The following is a 25,496-nucleotide window of genomic DNA, read 5'->3' as shown; positions in this document are numbered from 1 at the left end:
TGCGATCTGAGCTCCCGTTTCATCTAGCCGTTTATTTTATACCTTTAACAATGAAGAAGAACAAACACGATGATTTCGACGATTATATGACTTTGTCGTTTTAGAACTTAATAGAAGTTAATGGTTACTGCAAGCGACTTGAAACGCAGAACTACAATTTCTGAAGCGTCCGTTACTGGTCCCTGCACAGGGTCATTTGAACCAAGCCCAAATTCTTGTATCACACTTCCTTTCCATTCACACATATGCGTCCTAAGATCTAGCTCTGGGTCTCCCAGTCTTTGAGACTAAAATTCTGTGTGCATTTAATTTATCACATACGTGCTACATGTCCAGTCCGTTACACCATCCCATAAGTTATCGCATTAATAGTATTAGTCTAAAAGATTAAATTAGTCATTTATTATCTTTACAGTAAATATATAACACTTTAATATGACAATTAAGGCCAGCAAAGAACGCCACGAAACACGACTTTACAAACCTACTAACGCAATTGTGTTTACAGCTGAGGATGGCTGTTCCGTGTAGTTAAAGGAGGTGCGTGACATGGAAAATAACATTTCAAGGACCCCGAGTCCAGAGTCTTGTTCCTGACACTAGACGGGCCTATGAAAAGTTTTCGGGCAATAAACATTGTCAAATATTGTTATAGCCTGTCGAGGAGGTCACTCGGGTAGTCTTACGTAAGTTTGAAATTGGGGTTTGAGGAGTTTACTTGCTTATTATATTACAGTTCGAAAATAAATATGCCGATTTGCCCCTAACCTAACTTTCTTTTCTTCTGAGGCCAGTAAGAAAATACAGGACGGTCGGAGTTCGATTTCCGGTACGAGAAGTGAAGACTTAAGAAAACAGCTAGACAAAGAAGAAATTTTGGTATAAATACGAGAATATCAAAAGAAATGACATAATTGTGTAGAAAGGATGACTTGTAAACCCCTTCCGTGGCAAAGGTACTTCCATCAACCTACTGGAATATGTCCAAGAAGGAGAAGGAAACATCAATTCAAGAACATATTTTTTCATTCAAAAGAGAATCATTAGAATAATGGCAGGCACTAAAAGGAGAGAATCTTGCAGGAAATTATTTAAGAAGTTTAATATTCTTCCACTACCCAGTGAATTCTTGCCCTTAATATTATCGTTTGTAGTCGATAACATGGAAAAATTTCAAACAAGTACCGGTGTTTGAAGTTTTCACAGTGGTGAGTCTGAAGATGGCTGTCTTCTGGGTTGTTGTGCCATGTAGTCTGGTAGATGTTTACAGTCATCTTCAACTGGATCTGCCCTTGTCTTCAGGTGTAGTGAAAGGGGCACCTCACTCACTGAACCAGTGACTGAGATTAGCTCATTCTAATGGGCCCCAGAGACTCAGAGTCCCCTTCATTACACCTGAAGATGGGGAAAGATCCAGTCCTGGAAATGTTGTGTTTATTACATCAGACATGGTCAAGGACCAAAAACCCAACAATCCAGGCCATATTACACCATCATTAGAATCCAAGAATTCACAGTGTTTCACATTTTTACATATACCTCAAATCACATAAGTTTACAAACATGTGGAACATGATGATGAAATGGAACAACAGAAAATATTTCATCCCACGATCGTTCTCTTCCTCGTGTAACTGCTGTACAGACTATGGGACACAGTCTAATGTCAGGGTGGCAGAGTCCCCCACAAAGTTTGTGTGTGCAACTGGCAAATTCCACTGTGTTAGGGTAAACCCTGGCACTAGAAACCAAGAAAGATACAATGAGTTTCATGCCCATCATTCTACCACCATTAAAAAATAAAGAAACCTTTGCATAAGAATTTGTGAACTATCAGTCAGATTGTCAGAAACTACGAGAAAGTGTTATGTAATAACAACTTAATTCCAGTCATAATATGTTGAGAGACAAGCTGTTATTTCCAAATATGAACAATGGAAGAAAATTAATTAAATGCAAATACTTAGAATTAAATTACATTGTCTGGCCTCCATAGCCATGATATACAAGGGTTTAAAAAAACTACTTCAGGATGGATGCCAGTGTGGAAGTGCTGCACCTTATAATAGCATCAAGTACAAGTGAAGAAAGTATAAAATAAAACTGCATTTTCCAAGGAAATGGTGTACAGCCTAGTCAGAGGAGGGTCCACTGCCATACTGCAAAACCGAAGCCAAATTGCAGTGACTATGATCTTAATGTAGATGGGGCAAAAATACATGCAACATGGTAGTGGTATTGGTGACCGTCTTATTCATTCCTCTGGTTTAAATCTTGGATGAGGAAAAAGAAAGTGTAAGAATTGACCTTACCTCTTTTCAAGTCAGTTGACGTTCTTATTCCTTGCCTTGTTAATTCTCTTTGTCAGTGTCATAAATATCGCGCAATGCGTCATCCTCCACATCGATGACATTTTTCCTAAACACATGATTTTATTGCACATTTTTTAAGGCTAACAATATCATTGAACCAACATGCAAAATAAAGCTAAAGACTAACATATCAAAAATAAGTTCATGTAAATTTAATTTTAGCAGTGTTCTATAGTGTAATAAAATTTTTAATCAAGAATATTTTTCTTCACATTAAAATTCTGTCTGAAGAGATAAATGAATATAATTGTAGTAAGTTAATAAATTAATACATATAAAAGTCTGCACTATATCAGAATTCACTAGACAATAATATTTTTAAACTTACTTTTGTAAAAATTCTATTATTTCTTTGTATGTGTATTTGTCAGAATCTGGATCATTATCTTCCCCTCCGTTCTTCCTTTCATATCCTAGAATTGATATCAATTGTTCTAAATTATGCTTTATGTTTGAATTTGTACAAGAATCCTTCGTTAATGATTCAGATCTCACGAATGCATATGTATCTGTAACGATTGCCAGGAACATGTTCTGAAAGAGAAATGTGCATTTTACTTTAAAGATGTGTTCTAAAACAAATAAACAGTATTGTTACAATTGCCTGAATAAACTTAAGTAAACCATAAAAACTTTAATCAAGTGTGTCGCCTCAGAATTTTATCAGAGTATATATATATATTATTTTAATAAAGGCTGCAGGTAATAGTTTGATTATTTAAAAATATATTGTAGACTGTACTATAAACTGAAAAATATTTTCTTTATTATTCTTTACAGTTCTCTCCTCTCTTCCATCTGTAGAATGGCTCGCTGTAATTCTGAGGTCCTCATAACAGCAAGATAAGTAAAGGTCTTTTGATTTAAATTAACTCATTTTTGCACAACATTTAAAAACACGTTTACACTTACCATCATTATAAAGAATACCACGAAGAGATATGAAATGTAAAATAATCGTGCAAGAATGGGATGGTCTACTTCAACTGCGTTTAAGTCAAAATCTCCAATAGTAGCTCTTGCAAGTGTTGAGACAGTTGTCAGAAGTGCTCGGAAATCTTCAACCTGTGATTAAGAAAAAAATCAGTAAATTATTAAGGGTACTAGAATTGTCAATGTTTGTACTACTTGCTCACAACTACACCTCTCATATTTTCTTATTGTTTATTTATTTACTTTTGTTTTGTACAAGCACAAGCTGTTTGATATTGTAAGAGGGAAATTCTGTGCTGTCAATGTTAAAACTTGGTTTAAATTTTATTTCATATTTTATCCTTGTCAGATACAATAATGAGAATCTGTAGTCAACTTGTGCAGGAAGTTGGACTGCTGGTGAAAGTGCTTTAGAGTCGAACCCAAATAAGTGATCAGCAGAGCTTGTGAGATTCGAAGTCTCAAGGGTAAGTAGTCCTGATTACTATTGTCAGGATGTTGAAATCTAGGATGTTATTGTGACCTGAAGATGTAACTTGGAGGAGTCAAATGCATGAAGAATTTTCTTGGTGAAAACTTTTGGAAAGCAACAACTTTGAAGAATGGGAAGATGGAAGCATAACATCAGATTGATCTCGAAGAGATAGGATGCTGTGATGGGAGACCACAAGGAGTTGAACATTTGTACTCATTTTTGAGATTTCTTCGGGTTAAATAATTGAAGGTTGATATTTCTCATACACATCATCACACTAGTGTAAACTGTCAAAGTTGATCATTTCTCGATGCGTTGTTTGTTTAATCAGGTAAGATAACATCCAAACATTATACACATTTATATACACATGCACATATATGTACAAGCCCATGATTGCTCATATACATATACATACATAGTAACATACCTGTGTTCCAAACAGTAGGTATCCCAGCTGAGCGAATGTGGCAAAAACAATGAAGAACATAATTGAAAATGCAACAATCTGCTTGTAGCACTGTAAAATAAAAATGAAAGGCATAAAATACCATTATGTTTATGGATTTACATCAGTACCAACTTATTAGGATCTAGTAACAACTTTATAAATCAGTATCAATTAGATATCATACCAAAACTGCAGAATAGCAAAATTAGATATACTCTTACCCTGGCAAACGTCATGCTGAATTCCAACATGGTTTTGTTGAAACGGGTGTATTTGAAAATTTTTAACCATGTTAGAGCTACCAGGAAAGCAATTACATTGTTGTACATGAGTTGATGGAAACCAACGGAGTCAAAGTTTGCAAACTTCTCCTCAGCAATAAGTTGAATTATTTGTGGTTCAATAACCATCAAATTATATATTCTGAAGCATATAACAACATAGGCCAACTGAGGAAGAAAGAACACAAACACAGAATTACAATCACTGAAAGAATTAAGTGCATTATACTTCATTCAACCAGAATTGCCCATTGAATAAAAAAATATTCAACACATAGTCCCTAGATTATTTAATTTTTATTTAACTTATTCAAATGCATGAGTTACTGAATAATGAAGAGGATGAGAAGACAATTATGTACAGGTACTGAGAAGAAACTAGAGAGGAAACAGTATATGCCTATGTATTCTAAGTTTACTAACTAAGTAACTAACTAGATGGCTTAGGGAACCCAAAAGTTCACCACCGAATTGAACAAAGCCCTCCACCTGTCCCTGTCTTGGGCCAACAAAATCCAGTATCCTTCAATTTCTACCTCCCATAGATTAGATTATCCTCCCATCTATGTCTAGGTCTACCGAGCGGTCTCTTCCCCTCAGGCTTCCCAACCAATACCCGGTGCACACCTCTTGTCCATTCCACATGCACCACCCACCTCATTTCTCTTGACTTACACACACTGACAATATTGGGGGAGGAGTACAAATTTTTAAGCTCATCATTATGCAATTTTCTCCGTACCCCATCGTCTTCTCTCCTAGGCCCAAATATCCTCCTCAACACCCTATTCTCAAACACCTGCAATATGTGTTCCTCACTCGCAATGAGAAACCGTGTTTTGCAACCATACAGAAAAGCTGGCAAAAATATTGTTTTGTATATTTTAATTTTCAGGTTCTTAGAAATCAAACGGGAAGACAAAATATTTTGAACTGAGAAGTAGCAAGCATTTCTAGAATTTAGTCTCTGCCAAACTTCCTCATGAGCATCATTTTGATTTGTTATTGTTGTTCCCAATTATTTGAAATTTGTCACACTTTCAAAGGATTTATTGGCCACCCTAAGAAAATTCTGTCTGCCTGTTGGGATACCGACATGCGCTTAGTTTTTTCTGAATTTATTTCTAGCCCCACCTTTCTACTAGCTTCTAGTAAAACCTCTGTGTTCCTCTCTTGTATTTATATCATCACCCAATAAATTAACATCATCAGTAATTGCCAACAGCAGATGTGTCCCATATAACTGCAAACCCTCCTGCCTATCTTGGAATTTACTGATGGCTTATCCCCTCGTTTCAGATTGTTCTTGATGGAAAATGAGTCATTTAAATATTTACCTATTTTGCTACAGGTTTCATTTAAGCACATTTTTATTAGACTCACTAGCTTCTTTAATATAAGTTTGATGCAAAGTTTAATTTAATATTTAACAATAGAATCTACACTTCAAATTGAAGTAGACTGGTGGAAAGGAAGAAGAACTGGCAAGTGCCATTCTCTTTTATATTTTGTATTCAAACGTATAGCAATAAAATGTTTCTGTGAAGAGCATGCTTATTTATGTGTACGGAGATGAAATCATAGCAATTTCCATAGTCCATGAATGGATTCTTGATTCCTTATAAGAACTTAAATCTCTCCTTAAATGTATATCTTAAGCAATAGTATTACACTGCACTATTGTCTTTCCTTACAACACACAAACATTAAAAATCCCTTAGTTTTATTAATTTTACTGATATTTATTATTCACATTCATAAAAGGAATAAGCTGCTTCCAGTATTCTGAAGATGCTAATTTGTTGACTGAAGGATTTGAGAGTGTCTGAATACAAAGAGTTGTCTGTCTAGAATAGGAAAGCTCTACATATTATTTTTTGTTTGTAAAGGTCATATGTGAAAGTGGTGGAGCGATACAGATGAAGTAGTTAGTTAAATAAGTTTCAGTAAGTGCCAGTATGATGAGCCAGGATGGGGCAAAGAGTAAGATGTCCCTGCTTGTCAGTTAGATCACGATCAGCACAGTCCTGTTTCAGGGAGGGGTGTATATTTCTTCTTTACCAATACATTAAAAGTATTCTGGGGTCTACACAGTGTCCTGTCCAGTAGTTTCTGGGGTAAAGTGGAGTGAGCATCAGACTAATCAATTACCTCAATTTGGTACTGAAGTTTAGTATGTGCATTAACTGCACCTTCCCTTTATGTTTTGACATGATATTCATGATTACATGCAAATGCCATAAGCATAAAGGGATAGTAAATTTGGAAAGAAAGTTACATTTATAATATCTGTACAGGTGTCTTATGCAGTTTGTAAATCACGTCTTTTAAACACCAATGAGCATCTTAGAAATTTACTTCTTATACCTTAACTATTAATGTCAATATGAAATGGTTTAAGGCAATATGACTTTTACTCAATCTAAACTATCTCAGGTCACAGTAGAGAATCTTACCACAAGAATGGCCAGATCAAAGAAATTCCATATTGAGTGTCGGTATTTGCGCTTTAAGACCACAATTTTCACTGTCTCTGCTATGGTGTAGAAAAATATGAATGCTATGAACGTGCATTCAAAGAATGCGACCATGGAGTCAAATTTGGTCACATAATGATGGAGCTTCACTATACTGTAGAAGGAGGATGTAATGATTCCTCCTGTTGGTGGTATCTCAAAAACAAGCCTGTGAAGAAGACATAAAAATGTTCAGTAATCACCAAGTGATTAAGCTGTACCTTCAAGTGGCACTAACAATATATGTTTTAGTTATAATGCTCATGCACATATTTAGGCCCATATATAATATGGGGCTTAAAATAAATTAATATTAAAAAATATGCAGTGTTTTATAAATGGCAGAGATTCTCTTCACTAGTTAAGCAACTTTTGGCTTATCAAGAAAGACTTTGCTTCATGGGGCTGATTATTCTTAGTAATACTGTAGTAAATCACTGGTCTTGATGTTCGTTCATTGGAGATCTATTGTACAAAACTTCACACCACCGATGTCACATTATGTAGTCATAATTTGTTTTACCTTATTTAATTAAATATTTACTGCATTGAAAAATGTTTCAAATTAAAACAGTAGAACTGAATGTTCTCTTTTTTATTCGCATTTGTCTCGCATTTGCAGGGTCTGCGTTTCTACCTCTCTTGGTGGATTTATGATCGATCTATTTTTTGGACATTGGTATAATTCCTTACATGAGTGATCAGACCTATCTGCAAGGCTTCTACATATACAAACACAGAAAGATGCGGACAAACATTAATGCCTTAAGTGGGACTAGAACCCATTTTTGCAGTAGCCAGGCACAAAATGTCCATGCCTCAGACCAAATGGCTACTGTGCCAGCAAACAGTAGATATGAATGACGTATTTTACATTGTGCATCATTATTTTTGTACAGTGAGCCATTTTTGGAAAACTGGTATAGCATTTTATATGATCTTCATGTAAAACAGAAGTTACATCATACTGATGTCGACTTAAATTAAATTATACCAGATATCTGTTGTTAATATGTGGATAGTCATGACCATCCTATTATGCAGTTCATCAAAAGGACGTATAAAATTGTTAATATATTTAAGATATTGAACATAATTAAGACTGTGTTGCACATTATTTATGTGCTCAATTTAAATATGTATTCATATTGACTTTTCCCTCGGTGGACTAGTGGTTAGCATGCTCGCCACTGGACCCAAGTTTTACAGGTTCAATCCTGGCTGAGGTCTATGGAAATTTAAGGGTGATAGAAATCCATAGCACAACTTCTTTCAGAGGAGAAGAGAAGCCAGTGGTCCCATGTTGGAGATTTACAGCATGTAAACGAACCTTCTGAGCATGATATTAGATGTAAAATATGCAAAATTCAGCAGCCATTTCTCATCCATGTCTCTCCTGAATCACTGCTAGATGGCTCTGGCAGTTAAATCAGGATTGAGTAGAAATTGTGCAGAGGCAATGGGATTGTCACTCACTACTCAAATGCACCTCATAAGACTAATAAGGACAAGTTGCCTTGAGCAAGTGTCCCGGAATGGGCCAAAGCCCCAAACCTTGTAGCAGATGAAGATGATGATGGTGATGATATTGACTTCTAGACTAGTTTCTTTGTTAGCCTATAAACAGCCTATATGTGATTCTTCATGGTGTTTATATTCTCACTCAAATTAACAAAATTACCATTTGTACTGTCTGTGTCATTTAACTTGGCTTGTAGCACAAGTGGGTCCAGGAGGGAGTAAAGTTAGAATGACATCCTTTGTGCATATTGTGATCAGTGTTACTATCCAAAATGGCATTCTTCATTGATGTATGCAGTGTGAGTACCACACATGGGTATCAATGGAGCAGACCCCAACTTACAAAATGCTTCTTGACTGGTATATTGTTGTCTGATTGCACAGACCAAGCCATATTATTAAGGTGAACCAAAATCACTACTATTAAGAGCAGATGCCAAGTAAAGTGATGCAGACAACATCTGATTTCAGACCATTTATTTCCAGACCTACCTGATTCTCCTGGACTCTCCTGATGGCAAAGTACATTACAGAGAATATATAAATATCTATGATAAAGAGAAGAATTTGAAAGTGAGAACTTACTTCATAGTTAAGAATGCATCAATATTTGCATTATAGACAGTTAAGTCAAGGAAAATGGCTCGAGTTCCTCTTGTAAGCCAAAGATTATTCTTCAGTATAAGCAATTTCTCAATGGTTTTGCTACGGTGGAGTGACAGTTCTTCATAATATCCTCCACCACCATATGTTGAGAATTTTCCCCAGTGACTGGAACCACGCAGTTCTTCTTCAGTGGAATAAGTCCAGCTGTTGTCAGAAATAGTAAATCAGTCTGCTTGTTTTAATTCCAATATACAAACACAGAAATATTAGTTATGTTCCTGTACATCTGTGTTTAGAGGTATTCAAGAAGGTAAGGAAGAAAAAAAAATGGTTCAATCATGCAAATTGATGATCCTGGAATTAGTGTAAACTGTAACATCTGATAAATGCATATGAGGTGGCGGTAAGGCCGAAGGATATTTTTCTTGTTCATAACCAGTTTTCTACTTTAAATGTTTGTCTGCAAGCTTCAGACGTTTAATGTGAATTGACTAAATAATACACACACTATAGTACATTACTCTTTTGAAGAAGAGTCTTAAAGAAAACAGAAAATTTTGTTGTACTACATGGACATTGAAGGACCGTCTTGTAAAATAAACCAAATTTATCTGCTAAAAACAGTTCCAATTCTCCAAGCACTTTTATAGAGGCAACTCTGTGGTATTTACCATATCCTTCATATGATTTCCTATAAACATAAAGGGAATATTTTGAATTACATCAATAAAGTAGTGTGCTGAAAATGTTGACTGAAAACTTACGCTGTTCCGATTCCTGGCCCAAATGGTTCTTTATCTTCTTTTGCAGGTGAATATAAGTCATAACATGCGGGGAATAATCGCCGGAATACTTCTTGTACTATGCATGAATCATTTCTCACTTTTACCTGTAGACAATAAAGTTTTAATTTCTTTCTAGTTACTACAACACATACAAAAGTCATATGCTTTAGTAACATGACACCTATTCATTAGACACACTGTATGATGAAACAGTTCATATGAACCTATCTTGTCATTACTGACATTCTCTATTATGTTATTAATATTCACAATTAGGAAATTGAGATAGACTTATAAATCATAAATCATGTATTATCACAAGAATGCTAACTTTATTTCACTGAAAATGTTATGTTGAAAAGGAAATGTATAAACCTGTCGTAGGCGTGGTACTCCAATCAGCTTACTATCTTGCAACATATATCCAACTGTTTGTTGCGTATCATCTTTGTAGTTCCCGTATATACCGTCAATCATTATAGTCTCTGCAAACTAAAAATGAAATTAGTTAATTGCGTGTAAACACTAAGATTGTAAGTTATATATCGACTGTACAGTGCATTGCATTCTGAAACCATTATTTAAATATGGACTATCAGTCAGTAACTCTACATGATACATATTATTCTTACAGCAGTTGATATGCAGTTACTCAGATCATCAAGTGCTTTTTTAAAGGAAATGTGGTCAAGCTGAGAAAAGTCTGCCTGCTCCCAAGATTCATTTTAATAGAGGCATACCTCGGAGATATTGCGGGTTCGGTTCCAGTCCACTGCAATAAAGCGAGCCACAAGAACTTTTTGGTTTCCCAGAGCATACAAAACTAATGTTTACATTATACTGTAGTCTATTAAGTGTGCAACAGCATTATATCTAAAAAAACAATGTACTTACCTTAATTAAAAAAATACTTTATTGATAAAAGATGCTAACCATCTTCTGAGCCTTCAGTGAGTCATAATCTTTTGCTGGTGGAGGGTGTTGCCTCCATGTTGATGGCTGCTGACTGATCAGGGTGGTGGTTGCTGAAGGTTGGGGTGGCTATGGCAATTTCTCAAAATAAGACAACAATGAAGTTTGCCACACCGATTGACTCTTCCTTTCATGAAAGATTTCTCTGTAGCATGCAATGCTGTTTGATAGCATTTTACCCACAGTAGAACTTCTTTCAAAATTGGAGTCAATCCTCTCAAACCCTGCCGCTGCTTTATCAACTAAGTTTATGTAATATTCTAAATCCTTTGTTGTCATTTCAACAATGTTCACAGCATCTTCACCAAGAGTTGATTCCATCTCAATAAACCACTTTCTTTGCTCATCCATAAGAAGCAACTCCTCAACCGTTAAAGTTTTATCATAAGTTTGCAGCCATTCAGTCATATCTTCAGGCAACACTTCTAATTCTAATTCTCTTGCTATTTCTGCAGTTACTTCCTCCACTGAAGTCTTGAACCCCTCAAAGTCATCCATGAGGGATGGAATCAACTTCTTCCAAACTCCTGTTAATATTGATATTTTAACCTCCTCCCATGAATCATGAATATTCTTAATGACATCTAGAATGGTGAATCTTTTCCAGAAGGTTTTCAATTTATTTTGCCCAGATTCATCAGAGGAATCACTATATATGGCAACTATAGCCTTATGAAATGTATTCCTTAAATAATAAGACTTGAAAGTCGAAATTATTGGCTGCAGAATGGATGTTGTGTTAGCAGGCATGAAAACAACATTAATCTCGGTGTACGAGGTGCGATCGGAAAGTTTAAAGACTGTGTCAATAGAGGGCGAATCGGTTGTAGTACGAGCTTCTGCCTTTAAGGGGTGCGGCCTACATTCATAGTGAATCAGTGTGCCAGCCGGCATCATCGAATTAGCATTTGTTTCTTAGTTACGGGCGTTTTGGTAGTGCATTACACCGACCCTCCTGCGATTTCGGAATGGCGTGTGCATTAAATTTTGCCAAAGACTCGCCAAAACGGCTACGGAAACCTATGAAATGCTAACGCAAGCATTTGGGGAGTCCGCAATGGGTCGTGCACAAACTTTTGTGTGGCATTCACGTTTTAAAAATGGCCGAACCTCTGTCGATGATGACGAGTGTTCTGGACGACCATCTTCGAGCACAACGCCCGAAAATGTTACGAAGAATCGGCAGGCCATTCACGAAGATCGACGTCGTACCATCAACGACTTATGCGACATTGTTGGGATAGGCTATGGGACCTGTCATCTGATTCTAAAGGAAGAACTCCACATGCGACGCATCATGACAACGCGCCAGCGCACACCGCCCTCAAAGTTCGGCAGTTTTTGGCCTCAAACATCATGGCCGTCATCCCGCACCCTCCTTATTCGCCGTGTGACTTCTTCCTCTTCCCAAAGATGAAAATTCAGCTAAAGGGAAGGAGATTTGAGACGATAGAAGAGATTCAGGCAGAATCGCAGATGGTGCTTGACAGGCTGACAAAGAAAGATTTCCAGGGATGCTTCCAGGCTTGGCAGCGGCGCTGGGATCGTTGTGTTCACTCCCAGGGGAACTACTTCGAGGGTGATGGATGAATTTAATACCTGAGATAAGTGTACGGGTTTTTATAGGCGCAGTCTAGAAACTTTCCGATCGCACCTCGTACATCTCCATCAGAGCTCTTGGGTGACCAGGTGCATTGTCAATGAGTAGTAATATTTTGAAAGGAATCTTTTTTTCTGAGCAGTAGGTCTCAACAGTGGGCTTAAAACCATGTTTTAAACAGATGTGCTGTCATACAGGCTTTGTTGTTCAATTTATAGAGCACAGGCAGAGTAGATTTAGCATAGTTCTTAAGGGCCCTACGATTTTTGGAATGGTAATGAGCATTGGCTTCAACTTAAAGTCGCCAGCTTCATTAGCCCCTAACAAGAGAGTCAGCCTGTCCTTTGAAGCTTTGAAGCTATGAAATTCCTAGATGGCATCTTCTTCCGATATAAGGCTGTTTCATCTACGTCGTAAATCTGTTGTTTCGCTTTCTTATCATTTGTGTGTTCACTGGAGTAAAACTTTTAATTTCCTTCAACAACTTTTCCTTTGCATTCACAACTTGGCTAACTGTTTGGCGTAAGGGGCCTAGCTTTCGGGTTTTGACATCCCTTCCTCACTAAGCTTAATCATTTCTACCTTTTGATTTAAAGTGAGAGACGTGCGACTCCTTCTTTCACTTGAACATTTAGAGGCCATTGTAGGGTTATTAATTGGCCTAATTTCAATATTGTTTTGTCTAAGGGAAGAGGGAGACCCGATGAGAGGGAGAGAGACGGGGGAAAGGCCGCAGTCAGAACACACACAACATTTTTCGATTAATTTCGCCGTCTTATATGGGTGCGGTTCGTGGCGCCCCAAAACAATTACAATAGTAACATCAAAAATTACTGATCACAGATCACAATAACAGATATAATAATGAAAAAGTTTCAAATATTGTGAGAATTACCAAAAAGTGACACAGAGACACGAAGTGAACACATGCTGTTGAAAAAATGGCACCGATAGACTTGCTCGACACAGGGTTGCCACAAATCTTCAATTTGTAAAAAACGCAATATCTGCAAAGCGCAATAAAGCGAAGCACAATAAAACGAGGTATGCCTACTGTTTTTTTCATATACATCTATGTTTTCCACGTGGTCTCTTCCCTTGAGGTTCTTCAATCAAAATTATGAACACATTTCTGTTTCTTGAATATTATTTTTCCTATTTATTTCGTCTCTCATGGTTTTCTCCTGCAAACAGTGTTGGGGGGGAGGGGGGTTAATAGCACAAATATAATATAATAATGTGAATATTTTTAATAGTAAGCAACAAACAGTTAACAAGGGGGTCACCTTCATGTCGTCTTTACAAAACTGAAGATTAAAATTTATAGAAACATTTTTTTGCAGCAAGATGGAAGAAGTATTACGAAAATGGGACGTGTTACATAATGAGGAGCTTCATAACTTGTACATAATGCTGTCAGGGTGACTAAATCTAGAAGACTGAGATTGACAGGCCATAGAAAAGTATGCAGAAAGATGGAATTTTATTTTGAAGCTTTGATGGAAAGAGACCATCCGGGAGCACCAGGTTGCATTTAGTTGTATGGATGCTGACTTGACAGTGTTGATAATTAACCTTCTGGTGCCATAATACAAAATTTCTTGTACAGTTGGTTAACTTTTTTATAGTAAAGTTGTCGACTGCTTAATCAGTTAATAACCAGGAGGCAAATGAGTTTCTCAAATTACTTCATTATCTCTACATTATAGCATTTATGTATGTCCCAACCATATATTTATCTTAAATTCCTACCTTCCAGAAATGAGTTATACTTGATAAGTCTTTGAAGTTTGTTTCTTTAATAACATCTTCAAACTGTTTTTTCGCAATCAAATCATCTGCATGTTTTGTGTTCCAATAGTTCATGTTGTCTGTCTTCACGTATGTTCCTGAAAAAATAAAGTGATATTTTCAAGAAATATAACCAACTGCAATGGGTAGAACTTACGATCACAGGAGATGATAAATGAATTAAGAAAAGTGTGTTATTTAAACAATTACATACTTTTATCTAAGTTTAAGTAAAACTATAACTTTCTTACTTTTTCATTTGGAATCTTTTTTTTCGTATTTCAGGGCTGTGGCTAATACAGCAGATAGCATGACGAAATGTTTACCAGGAAATCACATTTCTCAAAAAGGCTTATTGAAACTGGTGGAAAATAAGGAACTCTTGAAGATTTATAACTTTCATTAAGGAAATTATTTGCCTTATATAAATAGAAAAAAAATTGTATTCCCTATAGATTTACTACATCTGCACTGTTGATTAGCTTCATAAACAATGGAATTTATGATTCTGTAACATGTAGTATTTGTACCACTGTTTAGCTAAACAAGAGTTGATATCTAGCTATTTGTAGCTTAACCCAGTGATGGGAAGAATTGACATGTATCTTGATTAAATGAACAATCCAAATCACAGAGAGTTTGTTTGTATTCCAAATTGGACTACAGTTTTCTTTCTTTTTAAATTCATATTCTGGTAAAGCAGCATTCACAAGGTGATAATGTTACATTATGCATATATGGAGAAATGTGCAAATTTTAATAGGAATCAGTCTTTGCTGTATTTTGCCACTGTTTTTTCTAGTTTATCACATTATTTTATAAGGTATCTTTATACACTTCCCCACATAATTTGCACACGCAAAATTGATCTGGTTCGTGGTGATGTCTTTTTGCAGAGTTTGTGGTGGTAGCCATACACAGCTAGTCTTGTGATTGTCTTATGTTACATAACAAGTGTGGGTAAATGATCCTATTTGTACATAATAACATAAATATGAAAATAGGACATGGCTATATAGATAGTACAAGTACTCCATTTTCTTATACCCTCTTGTATGTAGTATCCTGTCTGAGTTTCAATTAGACCAGTGAAATTCAATTTTTTTTGTTCGCATACCCCCAGATACAATTTCTCTTCAATTTTATTTCCCCCAAAGTTGTTTTCGTATAATTCAAGTTATACATGGTACATAATCTCCCAAATCGAATGTCCTTATGTCCCGTTCTCCTGTGGATAACTAAATCTGGCCCTGATTATTCAGTGTTTATCATGATATAATATATATATATATATATATTTAATTTAACGTACTCCCTAAGATGTCTTCGCGTACCCCCGAGGGTATGCATACCCCAGGTAGAATACCACTGAATTAGACAGCTGTACTCCTGGCAACGTTATTGTCATTGGTAATATCATGTAAGACAAAATTTACTTTAATAAAATCTTCTCGTGTAATCAGCAGCGTTAACTGGTTACCATAGTAAACCGACGTTTCGGGAACAATCTTCAGGGTTCTGATGTGACTGGATCCTCGGAAGTCGACATTTCAGGAACAATCTTTGATCCCATCTCTAAGGTTCTGATGTGACTGGATCCTCGGAAGGCTACTGTGACATCAGAACCCTGAAGATGGGGACAAATATTGTTCCCGAAACGTCGGTTTACTATGGTAACTAGTTAACGCGGGTGATTGCCGGAGAAGATTTTATTGATTGTACTCGCCGCGAAAGACTCAAATCCTATATAAATATTTACTTACCTATCATTACCGTCACAAGAAAGATTATGTATATGATGAATTCTTTGCGATTAAAAAGAAGTCCTTCGTTGTTAGTATTTATACATGCAAGGAACTTCTGCTTCATTCCTAAAAGACAAAGAACTTTGTATCAGTACTGAGAATTATTAAGGGCATATTTTTGGGCCTTGTCTACTGTATTGGATAAAAAAATGTATATGACATGCCTTGATTTCATTTGTCTTTGGCATTTGGTACTAGCAAAATGTATGTTCTTGAGGTACCACGTTAATTACCTTAATATAACCGGTTAAAGATCATGACCAGATTCTGTTACAAATTTGGTGCATCTTTCTTTTAAGAACGAGTAAGTGGACTGAACTTACAAGTTTTATAGATTGTTGTTATATTTGGTTGATAGTATGAACATCAAATTGAGTTCAAGTACCTGATCTAATTCTAATTGAATACAAAGAATTTTCAACAATAAGTAATTGGAAAATTACTTTACCTTGAAAACAATCCATTGCACTGGAAATTATTTTTCTATTAATCTAGATTTGGAGATTTATGCCACAGTTCCTATCAAAACACAAATTATTATGACACCAAATCTTTGTTATTCATTATTATGCCTAGCAACGGGCCATATTATTAACAATGTGCAAGACCAACAATACGAGTTGTAGTGACGAGAAACAACAAACAACAACAATATGAGTTGGAGCTTCCCTCAGTGAGTAGCCGACATTGTCGCTGTGTTGAAATGCACGTGACCATAATAGAACAAATCATATTTTAGAATATCCTACAAGCTGTGATAACAAAATGACATATGAGGAATGTCAGGAAATAAATATATAGTAGGAATAAATAAGAATATTGTAATCGATTGAGGTGCTGTGATCTGGTGGCAATAGTTGCAAGTATGAAGGTTGTTCTTGTTCTATGATAAATACACAATGTATCCACAGATAATATCTCAAGAATAACTGAAGATATCGAAATGGCCGATAAGGAAATTTGTGATGTGGACCGGCAGTTTGTGTGGTAGCTAAAGTCTTAAATAGTCGTTGGCACAGATAGAACAACGGGGATTTTGGTGTAATAACGAAGCTGAAGGTATGAAGATATCTGTCTTCTGGGCTGTCGCGCTGTATAGTCTGGTCGATGTTTACCAACGTTTCAGAGGTCATACTGCCTCCGTCATCAGGGCGATTCTTAGTATGAAGATTTCTGTCTTCTGGGTTGTTGCGCTGTGTAGTCTGGTCGATGTTTACCAACGTTTCAGAGGTCATACTGCCTCCGTCATCAGGGCGACTGAAACGTTGGTTAACATCGACCAGGCTACACAGCGCAACAACCCAGAAAACAGAAATCTTCAAACTCACCGCTGTGAAAACCTCAAATCTTAGGAAGCTGAAGGTAGTTTGTTGCAGATTTGATCAGACCGTTTATGCCACTGTCGCTCGTAACGAAGTGTATGTGTGAGGTTTAGTTCTGAGGTCCGTGGAATTGTGACATAAGGCACGTAATGAAAGCTGCTATTGTATCGCAGCATAAATCGGTCCCGTTAATGAGTGTATGTAATGTGCCCCACCAGTCCAGTCTGTGCACTTATGTTCAGCGAATGTTAATATAGTAATTATTTAATGAACCGATATCCACATTCTTTTTCCATCTATATAGGAGTCTGTATATTCCAGCAGTTTTATTTAAATGGTAGCATTACTGCTATGCGTGTTAAATATCTAACAATTACTCCATTCGAGTACGAGGTGCGATCAGAAAGTATCAAGACTGTGCCTATAAAAACCCGTACACTTATCTCAGGTATTAAATTCATCCATCACCCTCGAAGTAGTTCCCCTGGAAGTGAACACAACGATCCCAGCGCCTCTGCCAAACCTGGAAGTATCCCTGGAAATCTTTCTTTGTCAGCCTGTCAAGCACCATATGCGATTCTGCCTGAATCTCTTCTATCGTCTCAAATCTTCTTCCCTTTAGCTGAATTTTCATCTTTGGGAAGAGGAAACCTTAGAAAGGAAGTTGGGGTCGATTCTTGCAAGATCTTTGAGCTCCTGACAAACGAGAAGTCGATTCTGCTTCTGGTCCTCAGACAGGAGCCTTGGCATAAACTTGGCTGCGATGCGTCGCATGTGGAGTTCTTCCTTTAGAATCAGCTGACAGGTCCCATAGCCTATCCCAACAATGTCGCACAAGTCGTTGATGGTACGATGTCAATCTTCGTGAATGGCCTGCCGAATCTTCGTAACATTTTCGGGCGTTGTGCTCGAAGATGGTCGTCCAGAACGCTCGTCATCATCGACAGAGGTTCGGCCATTTTTAAAACGTGAATGCCACACAAAAGTTTGTGCACGACCCATTGCGGACTCCCCAAATGCTTGCTTTAGCATTCCATAGGTTTCCGTAGCCGTTTTGGCGAGTCTTTGGCAAAATTTGATGCACACTCTTTGTTCATGAAAATCCGCAATCGCAGTAGGGTCGGTGTAATACACTACCAGAAAGCCCGTAACTAAGAAACAAATGCTAATTCGATGATGTCAGTTGGCACACTGATTCACTATGAATGTAGGCCCAACCCCTTAAAGGCAGAAGCTCGTACTACATCCGGTTCGCCCTATATTGACACAGTCTTGAAACTTTCTGATCGCACATCGTATTTATAATGTTTTATCGACCAACTCTGCATACAACTACATTAAATTCTTGTGTACAAACAGGTTATTGTAAATCGTACCATAGATATTTTAGTAAATTTTGGTTACGTTTACAAAGTGGCAATCGAATTTTTAAATGAGTGTAGCCAGTCATGCAGACAGTAGCATTTAGTAACTCTGAAAATGTTCAAATTAATGTAATTATGAATTTGCTATTACGTGTTTTGCGTTCCATGAGCTATGTATGTGATTTTGTTGATGAAGTTTAAAATGTTCCAGATGTTTCTGGATTTACTTTTACAGCCATTATTTAACCGTGAAATACCTTGTGCCCTTGTTGTGTATGATATGTCAAGATTGATAACATGGGTTCATTCCATGCAAAATCAACACAGCAGTTGGCATGACTGTCTTAGATTTCAATGATATATTATAAGCCTACGGAGTGTGATGAGTAAGAGACTTTTCCTTCATTTGTTGAATTAATTTCTGAGTCATTAATAAATTTCCTCGAATTCTGATTCATATAAGAGCTAAAGTCCTGTTTAACACAGCTCATTCTTTTATCAATTGAAAACTTGCGAGTGGGACTATCATTTGGTGTGCACTTTCAATATTTCAAGGCACATAACTACCTGACTTTGACCTTAATTGTGAAAAAATATGATCAGATTTTTTTTCATAAACAATATGCAAGTCTGTAAATACATTGTTGGAAAATTTCTTGTTGGGTCATAAATCAGGATATCATGTATGTAACATACTCAAACTTTTTTCTTTGTGCCTGATTATATTCCAGCATGCCATTTTCCATAAAGTAACTTAAATATTCACAAAATATGGAAAATGATTCTGATCGTGTTTCTTTGTATGTTGAGGTTAAACAGTGACCGAGGCCAATTACATCAGGTGTAAAATGACATATTGAATAAAATTCGACTATAAAGCTTGAAATTGGAACTAGAATGAGCTTCGTTTCTTGAATAATGCTGGAGTTTTACTTTTTTAAAATTCCAGACATTAACCCTCCAGGACTCACGTTGTGAGCGCAGCGCCGCATTTTCAGTAAAAGTCTGATAACTCTTTCTAGGAATTGTTTTCTTTCCTGTCGCTCCATCTATGTTAAGAGGAAACCACTTTCCATGGAAATTTCAAAGGAAAAATTTCTAGCTACGATTATAGACCCACTTTGTTCAGTTTACTTTTAGAATTCTGATAGTGCGGCGGCCCGCTCACACGCGAGTGTTTGTGTTCCAAAGTGACTTTTTTTAAGTTTGGGTTAATTTCTTCTTTATTGTTCACGTTTACCAATAATGGCTTCTAAAACAAGTTCATCTGATCCAAATGTTTGGTTGAAGTGGTTATTAGAACAAAAAGAACGTGAAAGAGAACAAGTGAGTGCAGAAGAAATTACAGATTGTGAATTCGACGATACTCAGGATTCTGATGAGGAACCACGAGAGGAGAATCACAATAGTCAATCCGAAAACTCGTCTGAACGTTTAGATGAAGATTCCAATGCAGGAGTAAGTAAATTTTATCTTGGCATAGATAAAATGACTAAATTTCGAAACGTTCCCCTTCGAAGAAGTAAAAAGGCGCCAATGAAAAACTTTATCTCTCACCTTCCTGGGGTCAAAGATACGCAAAAAACTGCAAAACTGAGATCGAGTGCTCGCAGCTATTTTTTCCAGATAATTTACTGGGTGATATCACAAAATTCACAAATAAAAAACTGGAAAAAATTAGAGAAAATTATTCCAGGCAAAGAGACTGCTTAGAAACTTCAGTCGATGAAATCAAAGCTTCAATTGGACTTTTATACAATGTTTTAACATTTGATTAGTCTCTTAATCGTAACTTCATAAATAAATTAAAAGTCAGTAATAGTCTGATTAAGTATTTGCTCAATTGATGGGTTGCGGCGCGGCGCTCACAGGCGAGTCGGAACGTTCTAAGGGTAGACGCAAGCGCTGGAGGGTTAAGAAAATTTCAGTTTTCGAAATGCTGCATGTGTGAAGTTAATTTAATTCAACATTTCATCTTTTATCTAATCTAACAAGTTTTCAAAATTTTATTAGGTTTAGACATGGCCATAAGGCGTTTGCTCTTAACTGTGCTGAGTTGATATGGAATGGCCCATTCATGTGTATCTATCTGTTCTATATTTGTTTCCCTATCTGTTTAATTCTGTCTGCTTACCTATTTATCTATTTTTTCTTCCATTGGCAATTTAGATTTATTCTGCACCTACCCTTCTTATACCCACTGTTGTAGAGCATAGTAAATGTAATCTTTCCCGTGCTTACTCATTATTTTATACCTTAATATAATTCTTAATCAGTATTTTAAGTTTAGGATTTCATTCCATAAGCAAGCAATGTCTGAAAAATACATTGTAATTACTGGATTAGTAGTTCAGTTGAAAATACTGCAATTTTAGGCCCCATCTTTATCTGAGAGTTCTGAATATTATGTTCGAGTAGGCTTAAGTACCAGAATGTGTCAGAACATAAGCATACGTAAGTACATTTCTCATTCCCCAGTAATACAAAGGGAACTTAGGTGCATGCGCGTATTGTACCTCATTAGGACAGCCTCAGCTGTATCACTGTAGTGGTTATCACTTTTGTCTAGTGTACAGGTGTCAGATCCTATTCCACAAACCAGACATTCAGGTAGGTTTTCTTCTGACTCTCCAATCCAATGCTGGGATAATACTTTAAAATACTGCTTCCTTTCCAAGTCATTCATAATCTGTTCAGTGCTACTTATAACAATGAACACACTTCACAGAACACAATTAAAAATCCGTGGCGTAACAGCTCCAGAGAGCCAAAGTCGACTAGCTTGAATGCTGGCCTCACGTTCACATGCCTAAAGCAGAGGTGAACGATCATCCAACCAGATATAGGGTGACGTGTGGTCAGCACGACGAACTCCCAGCCATTGCTAGTTTTCCTGACCGGATTACGCTACTGATGATGCCTCAGACCGTGCGGCTACGGCGCGGGACTCATTCAAATATTACTTTGCCAAAATAACAAGAGGAAAGTTTATGAACATGTTTTTTAATTAATATCCTTAAATATGTAATATGTATTTAATAAACAATTTAACATAAAACCAAACAATTTAACTATTTAACAAAAAACTAAACAATTTAAATATTTAACAAAATCTAAACAATTTAGTTATTTAACAAAAAACTAAACAATTTAGTTATTTAACAAAATCTAAACATTTTAAATATTTAAAAAACTGAAATATTTAATAAAGAACTAAAAAATTAACCATTCAAAAACAACTATTTAACAAAAAACTAAATAATTTAACTATTTAAAAAACAAATTATTTTACAAAAGACTAAACAATTTAACTATCTAACAAAATATAAACAATTTAGCTATTTGACAAAAAAGTAATCAATTTAACTATTTAAAAAAACTGAACTATCTGACAAAGAACTAAACAATTTAAGTATTTAAAAAACTGAATTATTTTACAAAAAATATTCAATTTACATATTTAAATACTAAATTATATAACAAAAACTAAACAATTTCACTATTTAGAAAACTGAACTATTTAACAAAAAATTAAATAATTTAACTATTTAACAAAATGTAAACAATTTAGATATTTAACAGAAAAACCGAACAGTCTAAGTATTTAAAACCATGTGTCAGTAACCAATCTCATCTAATATCCATTCCTTGGTGCCCACTTGCTTTGCCGGAGGTCGATGACATCTTTGATCATAAACCCCATTCTATTTGAGAGTAGCCCCTTCTTATTTGGTAGTTCTTTCATTCTTTGAAGAAACTCAGACAGATCCTGCAAGAACACAAAAAATTCAAGTCACATTTCATGGGCAAAATTGACTTCTTACGCTTAACCCTTTGCCGCGGAGATTTAAAGTCCGAGCTTGGGGTAATAAGTTCTTAGTGTCCCTTTAAATTTTGCTCTAAAATACTATATTTATCATAACTTTGGAACTATATGAGATATAATTAAAAACATTTCACTGAAATCCTCTTAAAAGATGGTTTTATTATCTTACCTTATAAGATGAACGCCCTGTGTGTGAGCAGTGTAAGGATGTGGATCAGAATTTGAGCTTCGTGTATTTCACATTACACATAAAACTAGAAAATTCTACCACTACTCATGTAGTTCACATGGAACTTGGTGTGTGGGATGGCGCGTGTAAATTTAAATTGAGAGCTGAAGGTTGCTGTCACTAACAAAACGTAAACAAAGGCATAAACCGAGATTTTTGGTGGCTGAGCCTAGACATGACCCTTCAATCAGATTCCTGCTTTGTCCTGTCGTGACTGAGTGAATTCTGACATGATTCATCAGAGGTGATGAGAGGAAACATAAAAGTCTAACCCAATACTGAGCAAGATTTCCGTTGAAGCCACGGCATGAGGCGTCTTTATATGAAACATGTAAGAGTGTAGAAGAGTATGAAGAAATTCATAAGAACATGTCACGGTGATTATTGATCACACAGAAACGCTATTCAGAATATTGTCAGCAAGCTCAGAAAGGTGTTTCATATCAGAATAGATGCAACATCCTCACGCGTTCATTACAATGTGCACTTTCAAGCATCGAATCCACCTTCTGTGACAGTTCCCAATTTGGCCACCAGATTGCAGATTATGCGAGGTCATGCAGAATAGCATAAACTCCATATCAAATTTCATCCTAGTCTGTCCATTGGTTCTCGAATTGACTGTACTGGACAGAGAGATGGACGAGAAGGCGCGACCAGCCAATGCCTTCTAACTACGATTTTGTGCAAAGAATGTATAACATATTACAAGATGGAAGCCAGAAAGTCAGTGAGATCAAAGGGACACTTACTGCTTTTTGCATTGTACCTTCCGTATAAACCTGTGGTCTTCATAGAGCCCAACGGAGGGCAATAAATTACACAGTAGAAAAACTGCAAATTAAAACTAAAAGTATCCTCAAATGAACACATACATAATTGGTTCTTTCTCTCAAATTCTTTCCGACCATCATCAGCAGTGTGCAGAGGCACTCCAAAGAATGCACGTCTTCTTTGGAAAGGAGATGCTTAATGCATCGCTGCATAATGCTTGTTGCAAGCATTTCTACTTTATACAGCTCGCCAATAAACCTGTAACATAGTGAAGAATATATCACTTGGGTTGAGTTAAGACAATAGTAAAAGTCCAAAGAACAGAAGAGAAACGAGGTTCTTTGCCTCTACAAGTTACAGAAATATTTGTGCCTTAAAATAATGAGAACTTTTGTTTAAAGAGATGGAATTTAATTAGTGTCTTGTGTGTGATTTATATTTTCGAGGTTAAATATAATATTTCTGTACGTGGTCGTGTAAAAATCTGTATCTGTTCATAAATTTAAAACAGCTGAGACAGAATATTGAAAACTTCAAATTAAATAATTATTTTCCTGTAATTTGAATATCAATGTAATTTACATTTGATTGTATACAGAGGTAAACCACCAGTGCCCTGACAGGACGCAAATATCAAGAAGAAGAAATACCGAGGAAGTGTGTGATCATGTAAGCAGCAGCATTATGAAACACATTTAGAAATTAGTCCCGGATTTTGGCACGTTGTGGAACACTTACATACTGGAGGGCAAGAACCCATTAACATTTCAAATTTCCTCTCAGTGTCTTGTCCCAATTCACACCGATGAATCAAATGTAGAGCTTCATAATCACAAAGAAAAATGTAAGTTACCTGATGCTTCCTACTGATTTCATTCGTATCCTTCTCAGTTCCTCGTGAAAACTTTGTTGTAGTTCCATTTTCTTTGCCTGTAGAAAAAATAAGTAGAAAAGATTAGAAATCGTGTTTTATGATGGTGTCTTGTAAGAGCCCTTCTTTAATGCACTGCTTCCAACATATGTAAGTTTGCATTTTAAATTTTGTGTATGGTTATAAATAATAAGCATAGTCCGTGAATCTCTGCCGGTCAAGAAGTGCCCTGCCTTCACGCCTCTAAAAGAACATCATGATCTAATGAGAAATATATTGCAGGGGATAGGGAAGGAGGATAAATGTCAGGTGGAAGTGCAGATGGAGTCCATTATTATGAGAGTTTACGACATTTGGAAAAAATTCAGTACATTAAGTGTTCATAGAGGAAGTTAAAGACCTGAAAAAGTAAGACTAACCTAAGAAGTTAAGAAAATGTTTTTGCATCTTGAGGTACCATTTATATCATAATAATTTAAATTAAGTTTATGTGCATTCTACAGTCAGTCTTTATCAATTACATATTTTTCTTCTCTTTCAAGAAGTCTTAAAACCTGAACAACATAATGAATACGTAATATTTTTCAAATCATAGATATTCATCTTCAAGCAAAAAGGGAGGAGACATCTATTCCATTCGATCAAGCAGACGGAGCTATTCCCAATCTGTAGACAGAAAAGGAGTAACATACGACCGTAGACAAAGACATTTAGAGAAGAACTTACTGGGTTTGCTGTTTCGTGATTCTCTTTCAGTCTGGCTTCTAGATTTATGTCTGCTTCAGAATTCTTTTCAAATTTGGCCCGGCATGTCGGTGCAGCGGTGACAATTACTTTCCAATTTGGATTTTTAACTACATTGTATACAGATTCGAAAAAAAATACTCGGTCGTTGCTGAAAAACAACGAATAAAGCGAAAAGAGCTTAAATTTAATCTTGCATTTCATACTATTCTGCATAAATAGAAAGTTCAATGTTATTTCATTATTTCGAAATAATGC

General features: G+C 36.1%; 2 protein-coding genes across 2 annotated transcripts; both read right to left on the bottom strand.

The window, feature by feature from the left end:
* Positions 1-1,259: 1,259 nt before the first annotated feature.
* Positions 1,260-16,696, bottom strand: LOC110840933 (polycystin-2-like protein 1). Its single transcript, XM_087358152.1, has 13 exons — positions 16,557-16,696; positions 16,067-16,174; positions 14,265-14,401; positions 10,316-10,432; positions 9,920-10,044; positions 9,135-9,359; positions 6,969-7,197; positions 4,453-4,680; positions 4,211-4,300; positions 3,285-3,437; positions 2,701-2,906; positions 2,313-2,418; positions 1,260-1,741 (listed from the first exon to the last, which is right to left on the bottom strand). The coding sequence occupies exons 1-12, from the start codon at positions 16,570-16,572 to the stop codon at positions 2,352-2,354; spliced, it is 1,701 nt and encodes a 566-aa protein (XP_087214278.1). The 5' UTR covers positions 16,573-16,696; the 3' UTR covers positions 1,260-1,741; positions 2,313-2,351.
* Positions 16,697-22,402: 5,706 nt separating this feature from the next.
* Positions 22,403-23,974, bottom strand: LOC147872279 (eukaryotic translation initiation factor 4 gamma 1-like). Its single transcript, XM_087358163.1, has 2 exons — positions 23,725-23,974; positions 22,403-22,563 (listed from the first exon to the last, which is right to left on the bottom strand). Exons 1-2 carry the CDS (start codon positions 23,851-23,853, stop codon positions 22,429-22,431), a joined length of 264 nt encoding a protein of 87 aa, XP_087214289.1. The 5' UTR covers positions 23,854-23,974; the 3' UTR covers positions 22,403-22,428.
* Positions 23,975-25,496: the final 1,522 nt, after the last annotated feature.

This window comes from Zootermopsis nevadensis, unplaced genomic scaffold (assembly GCF_977971745.1).
Source record: "Zootermopsis nevadensis isolate Lab colony 2312 unplaced genomic scaffold, Znev_1.0 Znev_ptg000029l, whole genome shotgun sequence".
In the NCBI taxonomy this organism is placed as follows: domain Eukaryota; kingdom Metazoa; phylum Arthropoda; class Insecta; order Blattodea; family Termopsidae; genus Zootermopsis; species Zootermopsis nevadensis.
This window is presented reverse-complemented; position numbering and strand designations above follow the sequence as displayed.

Excerpts from the sequence above, each read along its gene's own strand:
- LOC110840933 (XM_087358152.1), bottom strand. Across the intron at positions 14,402-16,066 it reads TCTTGTGACGGTAATGATAG|GAACATACGTGAAGACAGAC; the intron begins GTAAGTAAATAT and ends TTATTTTTTCAG. Across the intron at positions 3,438-4,210 it reads ACCTACTGTTTGGAACACAG|GTTGAAGATTTCCGAGCACT; the intron begins GTATGTTACTAT and ends TCTTAATCACAG.
- LOC147872279 (XM_087358163.1), bottom strand. The coding sequence starts at position 23,853 with ATGCTTGCAACAAGCATTATGCAGCGATGCATTAAGCATCTCCTTTCC. Across the intron at positions 22,564-23,724 it reads TGAGAGAAAGAACCAATTAT|GATCTGTCTGAGTTTCTTCA; the intron begins GTATGTGTTCAT and ends GTGTTCTTGCAG.